We start from the raw sequence: 19,417 nt of genomic DNA on the forward strand, positions 1-19,417 counted from the left end.
TATCCTCTGACGTAGAAACCTTCATTTTTTCATTATCTCAAGGACAGAGAAAGAGAGAGAGAGAGAGAAAGAGAGAGAGGGAGGGAGGGAGAGAGATAGATAGAGAGAGAGAGAGAACAAGAGCTCATTACTGGAAACGGAATCTGGGCAACACTAGAACCGTGGCGGGGATGATTTAAACGAATAAATAAATGTACTGCACTGAGAGTAACCTGAAGTCGGGATTGTAGCATGGTGTCAGAGAGCAGCCACAGCGCTTGGCACACCTCACACGCTCATTCACTGGTTAACGAGGAGACGGTGTGGTGCAATGGTTTGCTGCGGTCCAAGATGAAACCACGGGCGGTATTTACCTTTTCCACCCACGTGATCCTCCGCGCCCAACCCTGTCAACCCGCCAGCCACACCCCGGGGCTGGAGGGATTTCAATGTGATTGGACACTTTGTGGGCACGTGGCTCCCCGTTCCTCTTTCCTATTGGTGACCAGGTCCCGCTTCCGGCCTCCCTGCGCACCTCCCAGGCTCAGGCCCCGCCCCTCTCAGTGTCGGACCCGCGCCCGCGCAGGCGCAGTGGTTGGCCGTGTGTCCTCTAGGCGGCGTCCCGGGAAGGTGAGGCCCCAGCGGGACAGAGGGGCGGGCGGAGTGTGAGCAGGGAGTCCGGCCTCCCTGGGTCTCTCACCCGCTGCGCATTCGCCCTCCTCCCCGGTCCCGCCAGCTTCCTGCTGGTAACCCTCATTGCTTTTCCCCGAGAAGGCGAACGGGGGCTGGAAAGTGGGGGGCTGGGAACCTAAGGGGGCGGGCGGGAAGAATGGCGGGGGTGGGGGCGAGTGAATTTTGGGCGGAGCCAAGGGCCTCTGGGGCGTCCCAAGTCCGCACTTCAGTACCCACCCCCACCTTCAGGCGTTTGTCTTTTTAAAGGTGAAGGGATTTGCAGGTGTGACCTCCAGATGCTTTTGTATTTGTTCTCTCCCTTTGGGGTGCTCCCCCCCCCCCCCCCCCCCCCCCCCGTGAATGCTTATTCATAACGGACCTGGCTCGGGGACTTCTGGAAGCTTCTTGCGCCGTCTCCGTCCTCCCTCCCAGAGTGCGGTTTCCACAGCATTAAAGAGGGAGAGTGAGCTCGGAACTGGACGTCCTGGCTGGTCACCCAGGTGACATTTGGGCAAGTTACATAAGCTCAGGATCATCATCTTTCAAAAGAAATAATAGCGCGCAGGATCATAGATAGGGTTGGTTGTAAAAACTAGGTGAATCAATGCGTTGTAGGATGCGTCCTCCAGTGTTTGTGTAGTAAATGTTTAATCAATATGATTTTCCCAAAGGAATGGAGAAGGAAGCATGTTCACTTTCTTTAGAAAGGCTTTATTACATCAAGACTTTTGTACTTTAACCCTAGCTGGTTTGTCAGCCTGCGGACTGAAGGGTCCCGGGTTTGATTCAGGTCAAGGGCACATGCCCTGGTTGTGGCTCAATCCCCAGTGTGGGGTGTGCAGGAAGCAGCCAATCAACTGTTCTCTCTCATCATTGATGTTTCTATCTCTCCCTCTCCCTTCCTCTCTAAAATCAATAACACTGTGTAATAAAAGGCTAATATGCAAATGCTATGACATGCACTGACCACCAGGGGCCAGATGCTTAACACGGTGGTCAGTGCACTCCCACAGGGGGAGTGCCACTCAGCCAGAAGCCGGCTCACAGCTGGCAAGCACAGCTGCCATGGCGGGAGCCTCTCCTGACTCCGAGGCAGCACTGTGGAGCGGCCAGTGGCAGCAGGCACAGCGGGTGGCACAGCACCCAGCCCCAATTTGGGCTCTTCCCTGGCCGCCTGCCACTTGGTGCACTGCTACACCCCCCAAGGGGTCCCAGTCTTCTAGAGGGCACAGGCTGGGCTGAGGGACGCACGCGCGCACACACACACACACACACACACAGTGCACGAGTTTTGTGCACTGGGCCTCTAGTGTGTGTGTGTGTGTGTGTGTGTGTGTGTATACATATATATGTATATATATATATATAAATAATAATAATAAAACGTTTGTACTCTAAAAAACAAACAAGCAGGTACACAAGAACACAAGAGGGAAATGTGACTCTGGGAAAGATTCCCGTGAGTCTAGTTAGAGTAAATAGGGCACAAAGGTTTGGCAGGTATGACGGCTTTCCTTCCCACCCTCCTCCATATTCTAGTGACAGTGGCTGACATCGGTCTGCTGTGTGCCTGGCTCTGCTGTGAGCTTCACACGCATCATTGCCCTGCTTGGCTTCATAGCAGCCCAACGAGGGGCTCCTGGTATCCCCACTTATAAGAAGACTGAAGGCAGATAAAGCAACTTGCCCAGGTTCACCTCACAAGTACGTAGCAAGAGACAGATGGCAATCCAAGTCTGCCAACCCTGCGTCCCCCTTTCCTAATAAAGTGAGAGGGGAAAACTCTCCTCTCTTGGATGAGTTTAATTTTTCCTCATGAAGTAGAAATCTGTTTTGTGGGGGGAAATGAAATGGAAAGTCTGGATTTTAGAGCACCATCTTGAATCTCGGCAAGGAGAATGCCTGGAACTAACTAATCTCTGGGGGCAGCTCACCCAGGTCGGAGCACTGAAAGTCCCGCATCCCAGGGAACCCCTCAGTAGGGGGCAGTCTGGGACAGTGGGTCACCTGACCTCGGAGTCTTGAATTTCTTATCAGTCCTTCCTTTGACTGTCTCAGGAACAGCTGTGTTCACTGAAGACTGACCTTTATTTACACCCCAGCATCTCCTGTGAAGTTAATGCTTACTGAGCTCCTGTACACGGCGCTGGGGATAGTGTGCTCAGTAAGGCTGTTGTTTGAGGGAGAGGCGAGAGAGGATGTGCAACTTATGACAGCATAAAAGAAAAAGAGTTAGTGAGAACTTTCCAGTGTTATGTTCCTCTTTGCCTTTGTGACTCCTACTTACTAAAGCCGTGATAGCAGAGCAGAAACGCGGAAGCAACTGAGGGAGAGCCTGGCCAAAGGCCTGCCCACCGCTGTGCTTAAGCAGTTGGAACCATGTAACCAGGGCGGCGACAAGCTGGAGAGTCACTAGGTGTTTGTTATTCCGACCGAGGGCACTTAGAGTGGACGAGGAGCTGCCATGCTGGTGGGAAGCTCAAGATGTAAAGCGAGGAGACGTGAGAACCATCAGCTTCAGGAAATGTCATGTTTTGGAAAGAATTCCGTCTCGGGAGGAAACATGAACAAAAGGAGCATTCCGAAGGCCCTCACTGGGTTTGGTGAAGCTGCCAACCTTGGGGGTGAAAGAGCCTGCCTTCTCCCCCTGGCAGCCTCACCTACTCCCCACTCCCCACATTGAAGCCTTCCTGGCCGGGCACACTGCTGGCTTCTGCTGCTACTTCAGGCTGACTTCTTTCTAACCATCATCTTCAAATGCGTCTTGTTGTGTAAAAGGAAAAGAACCGGGAGGGCCCCAGCGGGTGCGGCTTACTTGGTTGGGCTTCATGCACCCAAAGGTTGCTGCCCATTCGATTCCGGGTCAGGGCACATGCCCGGGTTGCGGGCTCTATCCCCAGTAGGGGGCGTGCAGGAGGCAGTCACTCTCACATTGATGTTTCTCTCCCCCCCCCCTCTCCTTCTCTCTCTCTAGAAGTCAGAAAAAAAGAAAAAAGAATTGAGGAAAATCTACTTGGGTCCTAGTCCTGGCTCTGAAACTACGTACTATGGCCTTAGGTAAGTCTGGATCTTAATTTCCTCAAAAAGGAATGGGGGTGGACTAAATTGCCTCGTTCTGTCATTCCACGCATGACTGTATCATTTCAGGTGTAGAGTAAGGGCGGGGGAGGTAGCAACCCTCCGTGAGCCAGTTGAGGGCAAGAGGTTGTACCTTTCTGGCCTCAGCACCTTAATATAGTGTCTGTCAGTAACATTATGAGATTTGTGGTGACAATGGCTTGAGATTCAAAAGACCCAGATTGAATACAATTATTGGTACTGACTTTGGATAACTGAGCAAACCTGGTTCAAAATACTTTAGGATCTCCATGTGCAAAAAGCTGGAGTGAGATTTACAAGACCGTACACCTCTTCAGAGTTCATTAAGGGCCACGGGCAAACCGACAGTTGTGCAGGTGAGAACTCTTTGTTTTCAGGTCCTGGTCACCCCGGTTAACTGAAACCTGCTTCCTGGGCAGGTGCAGGATGAGCGTGTATTGCTGCCCTAATTGTAGACAAAGGACTGCCCAGCATGGGCTGCGATTCTTCCGTCCGCTCACATTGTGATGAGATTGTGCAGAAAGCTTAACCCGGTACAAGGATTCTTTCTGGCTAATGCAGTCATCAAACCAGTCTTGCTGCTTTCCCCGGCAGAAACAAATCAACTTAAGATCCCACTTGGGAATTCACTGTTTCCTCCCTACAGACCAGGTTCAAGGCAGGAGTCTCATTCGGGCTGAAATGAAGCAGAAATCCTTAGAGAACCATGTCATCCAGTCCCATTTGCTTTTAGCTGATTAAAAAATAGAAACGTACAGCCCACATACCTGGTGTGCTATTTAAAAATGATTCCTTTATTCCTTGGTTAATAAACAATTAATTCATAGCATAGTTCATCGTTTCAAAAATATACCAAAATAGTTCACTGAAAGACATTTAACCATTTAGAATTATAAATTAAGTCGTTCCCTTCTCCCATTACTCTCCACACACACACACACACACACACACACACACACACACACACATTAGTGAGCCCTGCACTAGTCCTCCAGAGACCGTCCTGACCTACATATTTCCTGGGCCATTTCTTCTGCCTGATGAGATAAGAAGGGACTGAAAGCAGTTTTCCTAGCAGGAGAAGCTGCTGCTTTGAAAAAGTCTTTCTTCAGGGGCGAATCTCATCAATCTAAAGATTTAACTCCTTGGCTCGGAAACCTGCCCACTTCCAGAGGCTGGCGGAGAGGTGCCAGTTTGCTGCCCTCTACAGGCTGCACTCGGGAGCTTCGACTAAAGGAAGAAGGGATGAATCCTTAGGGATCTGAAAAGAAATGAAACACATTGATGCCAAAATAAGGCAAGAGTGGAGTGGGGGGGAATGATTGGGAACATCAGCTACCATACAAAGAATTACAGCACTAAAAAATTATAGCATTTAGGACATGTCAATGTGGCCATTACAGAACAGGATGCAATGAAACACTAGGATTCAATATTTGTAAAAACAGATTTAGCTATACCAGAATGTTAAACTTTGGTTATCTCCGTGGTGGGATTATGGGTAATTTGCATTATATTCTTTTTATCTGCATCATCTAAACTTCTACAATAAATAGGTGTTATTCTAGTAATAAGAAACTAGTTAAAATGTGTCACAGGGCCCAGCCGGTATGGCTCAGTGGTTGAGTGTCGACCTATGAACCAGGAGGTCATGGTTTGATTCCTGGTTGGGGTACATGCCTGGCTTTCGGGCTTGATCCCCAGTGTGGGGCATATAGGAGGCAGCGGATCAGTGATTCTCTCTCATCATTGATGTTTCTATCCCTCTCTCCCTCTCCCTCCCTACCTCTCTCTGAAATCAATAAAAACTTAAAATAAAAAAGTGCCACGGGGACTTCTTGGGCGCTGGTGATGTTCTGTTCCTTGACCTAGAGGCTGTAGGTCTTTACCAGGCGGCCCACGTAGGATACGTGCACTTCTCCGTGTGTCCAGTTCAATTAGAACAGTTTTTTAAAAATGGTTGTTGAAGTGGAACTCTCATCATTGCTGTTGGCAATGCAAATGGTACAGCCACCTTGGAAGACAGTTTGGCAGTTTCTTACAGAATGAAACATACTTTTATCATTCGACCCAAGTAGTATATGGGAACTCTTCACTTTCTGCTCAATCCTGTGAACCTAAAACTGCTCTAAAAAATAAAGTCTATGTTTAAAAAGGTGGTTGTACTCACAGGTTAAAATAGATATACTCGCACATGTTACCATATGAATGTTGAAAACATTAAGTGAAAAAGCCAGACACAAAAGGCTACATATATATGAAATGTCTAGCCCGGCGGTTCTCAACCTGTGGGTCGAGACCCCTTTGGCGGTCAAATGACCCTTTCACAGGGGTCGCCTAAGACCATCCTGCATATCAGATATTTACATTACAATTTATAACAGTAGCAACATTACAGTTATGAAGTAGCAATGAAAATAATTTTATGGTTGGGTCACAACATGAGGAACTGTATTTAAAGGGCCAGAAGGTTGAGATCCACTGCTCTAAACTAAGCTGGAACAGAAAGATTAGTTGTTGCCAGGAACTGGGGGGCCGGGGAGTGGGGGGGAATTGGAGGATGGGGAGTGACTGCTAATGGGTACAAGATTTCTTCCTGGGTTGATGAAAATATTCTTAAATTAGAGAGTGGTCATTAATGTACAACTTTATAAATGTAGTAAAAACAACTTAATTGTATACTTTTAAAGGTATGTGAATTATATCTCAATAAAGCTGTTATTTTAAAAAAAACAGAAAAGGTTATGGTAGATTTTTTGAACATTTAAATAGTTATGTGCCTACAATTTGAAAATCATAGTCTTTCAAACAATATAGCTTAATGTACATTAAAAAGTAAATCCAGAATGGCCACACATTAAGAAGCCTAGAACTGCCCTGGCCAGTTTGTCTCAGTGGATAGAGCATCAGCCTGTGGACTGAAGGGTCCCGGGTTCAATTCTGGCCAAGGACACGCCCGGGTTGTGGGCTCGATCCCCAGTAGGGGTGTACAGGAGGCAGACTATCAATGATTCTCTCTCATCATTGATGTTTCTATCTTTCTCTCCCTTACTCTCTGAAATTAATAAAAATATTTTTTTAAAAAAAGACCAAAAAAAAAAGCCTAGAACCTTCTATATTTTGTCAGTGCTCTCAGGTGAATGGGAACTGGAATTGTGTATCTGAGAAGGCATTTACCTTTAGCAGCTGGATACACGCAAAAGTCCCAGCTTCTGGCTCAGGAACATCAGGCCGTGGTCACTGTGGGTCTATTAAAGGCAGCAGCTCCCCACACCGAGAATCCAGCTTCAGGCAGGCCAAGTGGTCCGACCGCGTGGGCCCGATGTTCAGTATCGCAATCGGTAACTTCTTCTCCCGGGCAGTGAGGATAAACCTGTAACCAGAGTACACCTGGCGGAGCAGGAGGCGGCACAGGTAAGAGATGCAGGAAGAAATCGCTAGTGGGGAGCCCCGGAGAGGCTCCCAAAGGGGGTGACCGTCAAATACCTGTAAGGACGATCCCACCACCAAGAGAGAGTCGGCTTCTTTGACGCGCCTGTGCACAAAGTCGACCTTGTTGGGGTTCACTGTGTCCCCGAAGAAAACGACATCTGGTTTCAGGGGGCCCCCGCAGCGAGCACAGGGGGGGACCCGAAAGCTCTGCACCTGCTCCTCCGTGAGAAAGACGTCGCCGTCAGGAGCCAGGCCGTGGGCCTCGGCCCTCCAGGTGGGGTTCAGGGCTTCGAAGCGCTCCTGCAGCACCCCACGCGGGGTCTGCTCTCCACAGGCCAGGCAGAGGACCCTGAAAGCCAAGAGGAGGCCGATGAACGCCTGTCCTGGGGAGGCAAATGCATCCCCAACTCTTCAGTCCCTCCGTCACCACTTCCTTTTCCCATCACCCAGTTTTAGGAATATCTTCTCATGACTCCTTAGCTACCTCCGTTTCCCACCTTCCTTCCACTGTCGACCTTCCAGAACAAGTAATGTACCTCCGTCTCCTTACTGAACCCTCCCTGCTTACCCTTCACGAGCTCATTTTATCCTTAGCACGACTGCAAATTCTCTACCACATAAATGATCTCCTTACTGCCAAAACCAGTTTTCCCCTCCATTCCCTGTTGTTCTCATCTACTGTAATTACTGCTATCCATCACCATCCTTTCATTTTTTTAAAAAAAGTGTTTGTTTGTTTTTTAATGTTTTTGTTGATTTTAGAGAGAGAGAAAAGCATCGATCGGCTGCCTCCTGCACACCCCCTACTGAGGATCGAGCCTGCAACCCGGGCATGTGCCCTGACCAGGAATTGATCCTGTGACCTCTTGGTTCATGGGTCGACACTCAACCACTGAGCCACACCGGCTGGGCCATCACCATCCTTTCTTTAAAACACTTTCTCCCCTTGATGCCGATGACATGGTGTCTTCCAGTTCTCTTGTCACCTCTCTAATCACCAGAACCTGAGCTCTGTGAGGTCTAGAACTCCTTTTGGCAGGACTGCTGCTCATGACCGCTGCTCTATGCCCACTTTAAACCAGCGGTCGCCAACCTTTCGGACCTCACGGACCACCAGTGGCCTAGAACATGCCCACGAAATAGCTGGTGAAAGAAAGAACAAGAGGTGGTTTAGCTGGGTCCTCCTCTGCTCAACCCCCAGCTTGCCTTCTGCCTACGCCCCCAGCTCGGGGCCTCTGCACTGCCCCAGTGTCTCCATGCAATGGTTCCCTCTGCGTAGGACTCACTCCTGCTCTCTCCCCCGACTCCCAGTGTGCGTGACTGACCTGAGAGGTTCGCCTCTGTCTTCAACCACATGCCTCCACCCCATTTCCCCACCACCATCATGTCTCTAGTTACTTGGGCTGAAACCCTGGGAAAAACTTACTCCTTTCACTCGATCTAGTCAACCATCGGATTATGTTGTGGATTTTTTATTTAAAAGACCCCGTCTGCAACGATAAGAAATCTTGGATTTGTTTTAAAATGTTTCAAAGAGTCACGGAGAGAAGGGATAAAGTAGGCATGATAAAAATCTTTGAATCTGGATAATGGTATCTGGGAGTTCATTATACTATTCTCTTTACTTTTGTAGATGTTTGACAGTTTGGGGGGACAAAAATCCCCCAAAGATCACTAAGAGTGATCTTTGACCCGTGAGGGATGGGAGATGATGGCTAAACACCCCAGGACCCAAACATCATTAGCTCTCATTCCCCTGCCGTCACCTGAGTCCGGGTCCTCCAGGCTGACCCTGAGCCTCTTCTGTTCCTGTCCGGCCTTCCTCAAATGCTATTTTACATGTTGCCTCTTGCTCAGAAAGCAGTAATAGCCCCTTTGGTCTCACAACAGCCCCAAACGGCCCTGCGTGATTTTCCGATGCACCGTGAGCTGGGTTAGCCTTCCCAGACACCTGATCTCATACCAGTCTCCCCAGAGGCCAGACTGGTCTCTCCTGGGCTCTGCACATGCCTTTCACTTAGAAAGCTCTTTCCCCTCCTTTGCCTAATCAAGTCTGAGCCAGCCTCAAGCCCCACCACCCACAAAAGCATCCCCGATTTCTCCCATCTTTACTAAGCCTGTCGAGGACCCCACGATTTAACAGTCCTGTGTGGAGTCGTTGGTCATTAAACCTGTTGTTTTTGGGTCTCCCCCAAGCCAATTACGTAGTTCTCACATGTAAAGCTGACCAAGTTTTATACGCTGGCTTTGATCCCTCCACGCCAAGGAGCATACAGTACACACCACATGTAGGCACCCAATAAATATTTATGATTGGCAGGAGGATCTCTGGGGCTGAAGATAAGGCAATGGTCTCCGATTAGCTACCAGTTATTGCCAGGGCTGCATGTATTCATGCCAGCAGCACCTATTGGGTTCTGACTTCTACATGCCCGGCTGTAGTGTTCTCTGTGTCTAGGCACCAGAGACGCAGCAGTTTGTAGCACATGCTGTCGTGCTCTGCTCATAGGCCCCTAGGACAGCACTGCACACGACTTCCTGTGGCCGAGCAAGCCTCCTCTGCAGGAGCAGAGTCAGGGTTAGGGAGTGACTCCCCCAAGCGTGACCTTTGACCAGGGAGGGATGGGAGATGCTGGCTAAACACCCCAGCTGCCCTGACTTTCCCTGAGAATTCTGAAACATGCTCTCTAGACCAGCGGTTCTCAACCTGTGAGTCGCGACCCCTTTGGCGGTGGAACGACCCTTTCACAGGGGTTGCCTAAGACCATCCTGCATATCAGATATTTACATTACGATTCATAACAGTAGCAACATTACAGTTCTGAAGTAGCAACGAAAATAATTTTATGGTTGGGTCACAACATGAGGAACTGTATTTAAAGGGCCAGAAGGTTGAGAACCACTGCTCTAGACAGTCAGAGGGCCCAGCAGCCCAGAGCAGTAACCCGTTCATTAACGTACCCTTTGGCTTTCCTCCCTCCCATTTCACTTCCCCACTCCCTCAATGAGTTTGGTGGGATCAACTCCAAACTGAACAACTGACTCCCAAACCCTTTTCTCAAATCGAATGAAGGCAACAGTGATCACGTCAGCCCAGGTCCCTGCCCTTACACATTCCTGCATCCAAGCCTTCCCGACGTTCCCGCACCTGTGCATGCACCCGTGCAGCTCGGTGAGGCGCTGACTCCCCGCCTTGGTGTGCAAGGCGTCCACGTTCTGGGTCACCAGCCAGTACAGCTTTCCGAGTCTCTCCCAGCTGCTCAGAGCCCAGTGGGCAGGGTTAGGCTGATGAGAGGAGAACCGAGGCCAGCCCACGAAGTTCCTCGCCCAGTACCGCTGGCGGACTGGAGCCCTCTGCACAAAGTCCCGATGCTGGATGGGCCTCCGGTCGGTGCGGGCATAGAGTCCCACCTTTTCAGACCTGTAGTCCGGGATCCCTGACTCAGTGGAGACCCCGGCCCCCGTCATCACCAGGAGTCTCTTGGAAAGAGAGACGAAGCGCTGTAGCTCTTTGACCTTCTCAGGGTCCACAGGAGGACTCGGTGGCACAAACAGTCCAATGGACCCATGTGCGCACTGTTGGCTGAGGTTCACCCTCCAGCAGCCTTTCGCTGCCCTCAAAGTCAACCCAACGTTCATCTTCATTCTAGAAAGAGAGACCTCATGTGAAAAACCAAGTGACTGATAGATTGGTTTAGGTATAATTGATATATATATATATATATGTTAGCTTCAGGTGTACAACAATTACTTGGTATTTGGATATATTGTGAAATGATCACCACATTAAGTTTAGTTACATCTGTCACCACACATAGGTATAAAAATTTTATTCTTGTGGTGAGGAATTTTAAGATCTACTCAGCAACTTTCAAATATGAAATACAGTATTGATAACTATTGTCACTATGCAGTACATTATATCCCCATGGCTTATTTATTGCAAAACTGGAGTTTTATACCTTTTGACCACCTTTACCCATTTCTCCTCCCACCCTCACCCCAGCCTTTGGCAGCCACCAATCTGTTCTCCGTATCTGTGAACTTCAGGATAGACAAATCAGTTTCTCCCAACAAATAAATTGCAAGAGACAGAGATATAGACATAGGTATATGAAGGGGGATTATATAGATTAAAGTATGTGGGCCTTATTTGAGTCCTGATCCAAACAAACTTTTAAAACATGACATTTATAAAATAATTGGAAAATTAAACATTAACTGGATGTTTGATATTAAGAAAATACTATTAATTATTTGACATATGACAGATAGTATTTTAAAAAGTCCTCATCCTACTGAGTTATATATTGAAATATTTGGATAAAGTTATATATCTAGGAGGATTTGCTTCAAAATAATATGGGGAAGGTTGTGGAGCAGATAGGAGTATAGAAATGAAACAAGATTAACCAAGAGTTGTTAATTATTAAAGCTGGGTGATGGGCCCATGGATGGGGGGTCATTATATTATTCTATCCCCACAATAAACATTTTTAAAGTCATTCCTCAGAGGAATGTCTGCTTGCAGATGTCCTAGTATGTTCAGGACAGTGGTAGTGCAGAAATGCCAAAAGCCGTGAGATGAAGGAAAATGATTATATCTTTTGAATATTTTAAAAGCTTAAGAGATACGATCAGAAAAGTTAGACGAAGAAAAAAAGAATGGAGAAGTGTGAAGAGAAGCTAAAATGTGGAATGCTTTACCTTAAAGGAAGATATTTTAAGACCTCTCCAACTTATATCTGGAAATTGCCAACCCAAAGGATTTTTAATTTTTTTATTTATTGATTTTAGAGAGAAACATTGTTGTTGTTACACTTACTTATGCATTCATTGGTTGATGCTTGTATGCATCAACGTTGGGATCGAACCCACAACCTTGGTGTATCAGGATGATGCTCTAGCAACTGAACTATCTGGCCAGGGCCCAAAAGGTTTAATTATCAGCAAACTTTTGCACATGCAAATATTTTAAGAGATGGGTGATGAGAGCCAAGAGCATGACACTGAGAAATGGCTGGAGGACAGGAATCTGTTAGCATTGCGTATAATACTGTCTTCTGGAAGATAATATCTAGATATTAGAACAATGTATTGGAGAGGACCACAGGTTATTACATATCTAAGAAAGCTGTCCACACAGACCATAGTATTTTCTGTGGCAGATTTCATGCTTATCAGAACAACCTATTGATAGTGAACTAATTAATGACTTCAGTACCTGCAAGGATGGCCCCAAATAAACAATAATATTTCACTAGAAATATTTTTCACTAGAAAAGTACGGACCCCTTCCCTCCACACACCCCTAAAGTGTACAGTGGGGCCTTGACTTACGAGTTTAATTTGTTCTGTGACAGAGCTCGTAACTCAAATTACTCGTATGTCAAATCTTAAAGTGAACGAGTGAGACACGTGATGCTGGGCTGATGTTGTGGCGTTCACTGGGCGGTGGGGTATCTGAAGCTGGCTCGTAACCTGAATTTTAGCTCGCAACTCAAAGCAAAAAATCGGCCAAGAGACGGCTCGTATCTCAAAAAACTCGTTAGTCGGGACACTCGTAAGTCAAGGCCCCACTGTATTTATAATCTTACTTTGAAACCCAAATCAATCATTTGTAAAATTTGGGAGGGTGTGAGCTAGCTCAGGATCTGATGACTCAGGATGAATTGAACACTGGGGCTCCAGGCTTATAGAGAAAACTGACCCTGCTAGGGCTGTGCTGATAAACTGGCTTTCCCCCCTTCCCCCTCAACTAAAGATACAATAATCCCGTCATGGCCAATTTCATGCTACCAATGGTTTAATTACTGGCTAACAAACTCCTCAATATTTAACACCTGGAACCTCACAAGTGCAAACTGATTCCAGCACAGCCTCCTGGGTCCCCTGAAGTCCAACCCGAAGCAACAAGTCTACCTTTTTATTATGTTTTTAATCATCTGTTTTGGTCAAGAAGTTCTAATACCTTCCACAAAATAAAGTCTTGTCTCCACAAGGGACTATTTCATCACAGCCCGAGCCAATCTTATCTTCCTTATCTCTCTTTTTTTTTTTTTTTTTTTTTTTTTTTTAAATATATTTTATTGATTTTTTACAGAGAGGAAGGGAGAGAGATAGTTAGAAACATCGATGGGAGAGAAACATCGAACAGCCGCCTCCTGCACACCTCCCACTGGGGACGTGCCCGCAACCCAGGCACATGCCCTTGACCGGAATCGAACCCGGGACCCTTCAGTCCGCAGGCCGACGCTCTATCCACTGAGCCAAACCGGTCTCGGCTCTTCCTTATCTCTTAAAAACCTATAACCCAGTGGTTCCCAAACTTATTTGGCCTACCGCCCCCTTTCCAGAAAAAATATTACTCAGCGCCCCCCTGGAAATTAATTTTTTTTAAATTTTAATAGCAATTAAACAGAAAAATATATGTATTAATGTTTCTACCTTTTTCATAAAATATAGTAAAGAAAGGTGTAAATTAGAAACATTGAAGTTTGAAATTATGAAACTATTTATTGAACTCAGAATAGAAAGGTAATACAAAAAAAGTTAAAACAAATGCACCTGTGGCCATCACCGCCCCCTGGATCGGTAGCGCCCACTTTGGGAATCACTGCTATAACCAGAGCTCTACTATGCTGTAGCCATCAGATGAATATTAACTTAAAAAAGCGTTCTGGCCCTGATGGGTTTGGCTCAGTGGATAGAGCGTCAGCCTGCAGACTGAAAGGTCCCAGGTTCGATACCGGTCAAGGGCATGTACCTTGGTTGCAGTCACATCCCCAGTTAGGAGATGTGCAGGAAGCAACTGATCGATGTTCTCTCTCATCGATGTTTCTAACTCTCTATCCCTCTCTCTTCCTCTCTGTAAAAAATCAATAAAATATATTAAAAAATAATAAATAATAAATAATAAAATTAAAATTTAAAAAAAGCGTTCTGAATTTAAGGGAACTGTATATTTTGGCGTGTTTTTTTTTTTTTTAAAGAGGAGGCTGTAAAAACATAGCCTATTTAAAAAAGGAGGGAGGATAAAGTAAAAATTGGTAAAGCATATAATCTAAGGCCCTATTGTGAATCTCCCAGTAACACCAGCTGGTCAGACATGAATTCCTTATAAACTTCAAGAAGTTAATGATTTACCTCAATATCCTTTAAATCCCTTAATACCTCATTGTTATTCCATCTACGACTGCATCTAAAGATGTCTCTAGCAGAGGAATATATTTATATTTTAGTTAATACCATCCCTTGGGGAACTTTGTGTTCCATAACCCTACATCCCATCTTCTAAATTAGAATTATCTTATTGCTTTATTATTATTATGTTTTAATCCTCACCTGAGGATATTTTTTCCCCATCAATTGTTAGAGCAAGAGAGAGGGAGAGAGAGAAACATCGATGTGAGAGAGAACAATGATTGGCGGCCTCCATACAGACCTGACAGGGGATCAAACCCGCACCTGAGGTGTGTGCCCTGACTGAGAACTGAACCTGCAACCAGACCTATCTTACTTCTTCATATGCTAAGGAAGCACATTTGAGTTCTGGTATGCCAGGTGTTAATAAAGCTGTTTGCCCAGACTTTTTATTTTATTAATATAATTAAGCACACGCACGCCTCTTGTGTTTCGTTTCCCCCATATTATTTTAGTTTACTCTCGATTGCAAACAGCTACTTGCATACAGCAGAGGGTAGTGAAACCTGGCCAGTCATCATACCCGCGTGTCCGCTTCTAGCTGTAAGAACAAGGCGCTGGCAATCTGATGGAGGACAGACATTTCCTAGTGACGTGCGCCCCATATGTAAACATTACTTTAATTTGGATTTCCAGGTCTGGATTCAGGACCCCGATTTCTCCTTGACACTCCACAGCAGCGTGTGAACAGCTCAACAAATGCAGGGTCCTAATTCCTGAGACCAGGGGCTCGGGAAGCCCCGCTGCAAACACGCCCCATTAGAACGGCTGCTCTGTCCCAGGTCCCACCGAAGCCCAAAGAGGAGGAGTGTAATCCCTTATAAGAAACCCGCAGCCTCCAGCAACCTCGCAGCCCGCAAGGAGCTCACTTACCTTTCACAGCCCAAGGGACACTTCAAGTCCGACAGCGGGACTGCCTGGCCACATCTGCATTCTGGGTAATGTAGTTTACGAAGCTTAAATAACGCAAACACTACAAGTCCCACAATCCTCTGGGTTTCCCAGTTGATAGAACCAGGTTGTCCAGTTGCGCCCCCTGGGGGCTCTTCGTGGTCAGAAGTTTTGAGCCTTCCTCGTGGAGGTGCTGCTCTCACCTAAGGAATCCCATACACTGTCCTCCCTGAGAAGTATTTACAGCGTCACACCAACGTCTTTAAAGTGCAAAATCACGGAATCGCCGTACACTTTTTTTATTCATAGACGCTTGGGGTCAGTAACTTATTTGTCCGGCTTCGCGGAGGCTCCTCTGGGTTTGTCCTCAGGTGGTCTGTGGGTGTCTTCCAGAAAATGGTTATTTTATATGATTTGTCATGGAATTTGTTCTATCTTTTTTTTTTTTAAATATATTTTATTGAATTTTTACAGAGAGGAAGGGAGAGAGATAGAGAGTTAGAAACATCGATGAGAGAGAAACATCAATCAACTGCCTCTTGCACACCTCCCACTGGGGAAGTGCCGGCAACCCAGGTACATGCCCTTGACCGGAATCGAACCTGGGACCCTTGAGTCCGCAGACCGACGCTCTATCCACTGAGCCAAACCGGTTTCGGCTGGAATTTGTTCTAATAAATCATTCTATCACGTGGCAAAAAAATAAAAATAACAAAGTGCAAAACCATACATCCAAACAGCCCTTAGGAATTCATTCTCTGTTTTTGTTAATCCTCACCCGAGGATATTTTGTCCATTGATCTTTATTTTTATTTATTTTGAAATATATTTTTATTGATTTCAGAGAGGAAGGGAGAGGGAGAATCATAATAGGCTGCCTCCTGCACGCCCTCCACTGGGGATTGAGCCCACAACCCCAGCATGTGCTTTTGACTGGAATCAAACCCGGGACCCTTCAGTCTGTAGGCTGACACTCACTGAGCCAAGCCAGCTAGGGCTCCATTGATATTTAGAGAGAATGGAAGGGAGGGGGAGAGACAGAGAGAAAGAAATATTGATGTGAGAGACACATCAATTAGTTGCTTCCAGATTGAGCCTGCAAACAAGTGCCCTTCACCAGAATTGAACCCGAGATCCTTCAGTCTGAGGGCCGAGGCTCTAACCAGTGAACCAAACCAGCTAGGGCTCATTCTCTCTTAAGATAGAAACCTTAATAATACTTCTAGATTTGGCCAGAACCGGTTTGGCTCAGTGGATAGAGCATCGGCCTGCGGACTCAGGGGTCCCAGGTTCGATTCTGGTCAAGGGCATGTACCTTGGTTGCGGGCACATCCCCAGTGGGAGATGTGCAGGAGGCAGCTGATCGATGTTTCTCTCACATCGATGTTTCTAACTCTCTATCCCTCTCCCTTCCTCTCTGTAGAAAATCAATAAAACATATTTTTAAAAAAAAGAATGTATCTTATAAGAAAAAAATAATAATACTTCTAGATTTGGACCGCCCTCAACCTCAGTGTTTATGATCCTTTCCACTGTGACAGGGTCAAGTTTCCACCTTGCTGTGGGTTGTCCAGTACATTCACAAGTACCTGGAAATGCGATGTTTTTACATATTCATGAACAACTAAAGCCAACTCTAATATACAGGGACTAATGTCTCTACCTACTTGGCTTCTCCAATTTTCTTTTTTCTTGTGTGTTATTAAGTTAACCAACACAAAGCCTGGTTTTCACTCCCAGAGGCTGATTGAATTGGTCTGGGGAAACGCTTGGGGCATCAACTCACTTTTCAAACTTCCCATTTGTTTCAAATGTGTGGCCTAGGAGAACCTCTGCTCTATAGCATCACCTAAGTAAGATAGCAATCAGTTTATAAGAGTTTCAGGACATAATTAAAGGGCAGTTAGCAGGGACCTTGAAGACCACCTGTGGAACCACTTCCCCCGGTTTAAGGGAAGCTGAAGCCCCGAGGAAGGGTATGGGAGATGGAGTCTGACTCCTGGTCCTCTCACTGAATGTGCGGAGGTAAATATTGGAAAAGTACCGAGGGCAGTAGTTTGGGAGCAGTGCGTCCAGCAACTGCTTGGCTAGGTCACTAGGCTGGAGAATCACCTGACGTGGACAGCCTTTTGTGCCTTCAGACTGGAAATTTTTACCAAGTCAAAACAGTTGTAATCCAGAACATTTTCTGCACACGTGGGTGTTTGATCAAAACCATGGAAATGCCCCAAAAGTGACATTCCTCCCACCCCAGCCACATTTTATGATGAAATATTTCAAAGCCATGTTACTTTTTCAGTTCTCCAAGCGGGATGAGCATTATTGATAGAGACTGGATAGGAATATACAACTATTGTGCTTTCAGACCCCAAAGAATCTAATGTTCTGGAGAGAAGTTAACTGAATTTTCCATTTTCTCCTAGTGCTGGAAAGTTATCTGTAGCAGATGAAGTCATCCAAGACAGCTGGTGAAACACAATTTCCCTTGATAGCTACTGACAGGATGTAATGAGCCACCCAATCACGACATTCTCAAGGGCTAAGTCCTTTATATTTCTCTCTTTTTTTAAAAGATTAATTAATTTTATTTTTTATTATTTGTTTTAGAGAGAGGAAGGGAGGGCAGAGAGAGAGAGAAACAGATCAGCTGCCTCCTGCATGCACCTGATTGAACCCGCAACCTGGACCTTTCAATGCACGAGACAACGCTCAACCTACTGAGCCACACCTGCCAGGGCTCCTTTTATTTCTCACAACTCCGCCACACCAGAAATTAATGACTAAGTCATTGATTGTATCAAAGCAAACTAATCTAAATTAATCAGATTGTTAGTGTTGTTTTTTCTGCTGGTTTTTCTTATCCTGGCATTTATAGCTGGGTGAAAAAAAATTAACTATACATCAGCATCATACAAGCCTTTTTTTTTTTTTTAAGATAGTAGCTTTCTTTTTTAAAAAAAATATTTTATTGATTTTTTTACAGAGAGGAAGGGAGAGGGATAGAGAGCCAGAAACATCGATGAGAGAGAAACATCGATCAGCTGCCTCCTGCACACTCCCCACTGGGGATGTGCCTGCAACCAAGGTACATGCCCTTGACCAGAATCGAACCTGGGACCCTTGAGTCCACAGGCCGACGCTCTATCCACTGAGCCAAACCGGTCAGGGCAGTAGCTTTCTTTTTTTTAAAAAATACATTTTTATTGATTTCAGAGAGGAAGGGAGAGGGAGAGAAAGATAAAAACATCAATGATGAGAGAGAATCATTGATTGGCTGCCTCCCACACGCCCCCCACTGGGGATTGAGCCCACAACCCAGGCATATGCCCTTGACTGGACTCAAACCTGGGACCCTTCAGTCTGCAGGCCGATGCTCTATCCACTGAGCCAAACCAGATAGGGCACATGTAGGCCTTTTAAAGATGTTCATTTTTGCATCCAGATGCCAACTACATGAATATTCACTGAACAGTATTTTAAATGTTTTGTGTTTGGCCCTAACCAGTTTGGCTCAGTGGATAGAGCATCGGCCTGCGGACTCAAGGGTCCCGGGTTCGATTCTGGTCAAGGGCATGTACCTTGGTTGCGGGCACATCCCCAGTGGGAGATGTGCAGGAGGCAGCTGATCGATGTTTCTCCCTCATCGATGTTTCTAACTCTCTATCCCTCTCCCTTCCTCTCTGTAAAAAATCAATAAAATACATTTAAAAAAAATAATAAATGTTTTGTGTTTGAAATTTTTTAATAATAAAATGTTGAGGAGAAGGTTTCTTTCTCAGAGACTACTATTTGCATCTTAATGAGTAGCAAAAGCCATAAGCATTCTGGAGAATATAGCTCAGGGAGGAAACAAATCCAGGTAGCAGTTTCTAACAGCTTTCCACTTGCAGAGGGAACACGGGCAATGAGTGAACGTCACTTCAAACTTCGTGAGCTGTGAACATTGCTATGGAAACAGCTTCTTCCTTTCCGTCTCTTTCTTCTAAATTAAGATGTCCACAGAAAACTCTTTTGTATTAAACATTTAAGTAGTATATGATCCAGAAATTCCACTTCTAGGAATATACACACAAAAATTGAAAACAAGGACTCAAACTGATACTTCTATGCCCGTGTTCCTAGGAGCACTATTTACAAGAGC

The 19,417-nt window shown here is 46.0% G+C and overlaps 1 protein-coding gene across 1 annotated transcript; it reads right to left on the bottom strand.

The window, feature by feature from the left end:
- Positions 1–4,523: 4,523 nt before the first annotated feature.
- SIRT4 (sirtuin 4) lies at positions 4,524–15,305 on the bottom strand. Its single transcript, XM_070399875.1, has 5 exons — positions 15,259–15,305; positions 10,331–10,828; positions 7,237–7,531; positions 6,928–7,140; positions 4,524–5,011 (listed from the first exon to the last, which is right to left on the bottom strand). The coding sequence occupies exons 2-4, from the start codon at positions 10,825–10,827 to the stop codon at positions 6,988–6,990; spliced, it is 945 nt and encodes a 314-aa protein (XP_070255976.1). The 5' UTR covers position 10,828; positions 15,259–15,305; the 3' UTR covers positions 4,524–5,011; positions 6,928–6,987.
- Positions 15,306–19,417: the final 4,112 nt, after the last annotated feature.

This window comes from Myotis yumanensis, unplaced genomic scaffold (genome assembly GCF_028538775.1).
Source record: "Myotis yumanensis isolate MYYU_CA2020_CCGP unplaced genomic scaffold, mMyoYum1.0.hap1 SCAF_19, whole genome shotgun sequence".
Taxonomy (NCBI): Eukaryota; Metazoa; Chordata; class Mammalia; order Chiroptera; family Vespertilionidae; genus Myotis; species Myotis yumanensis.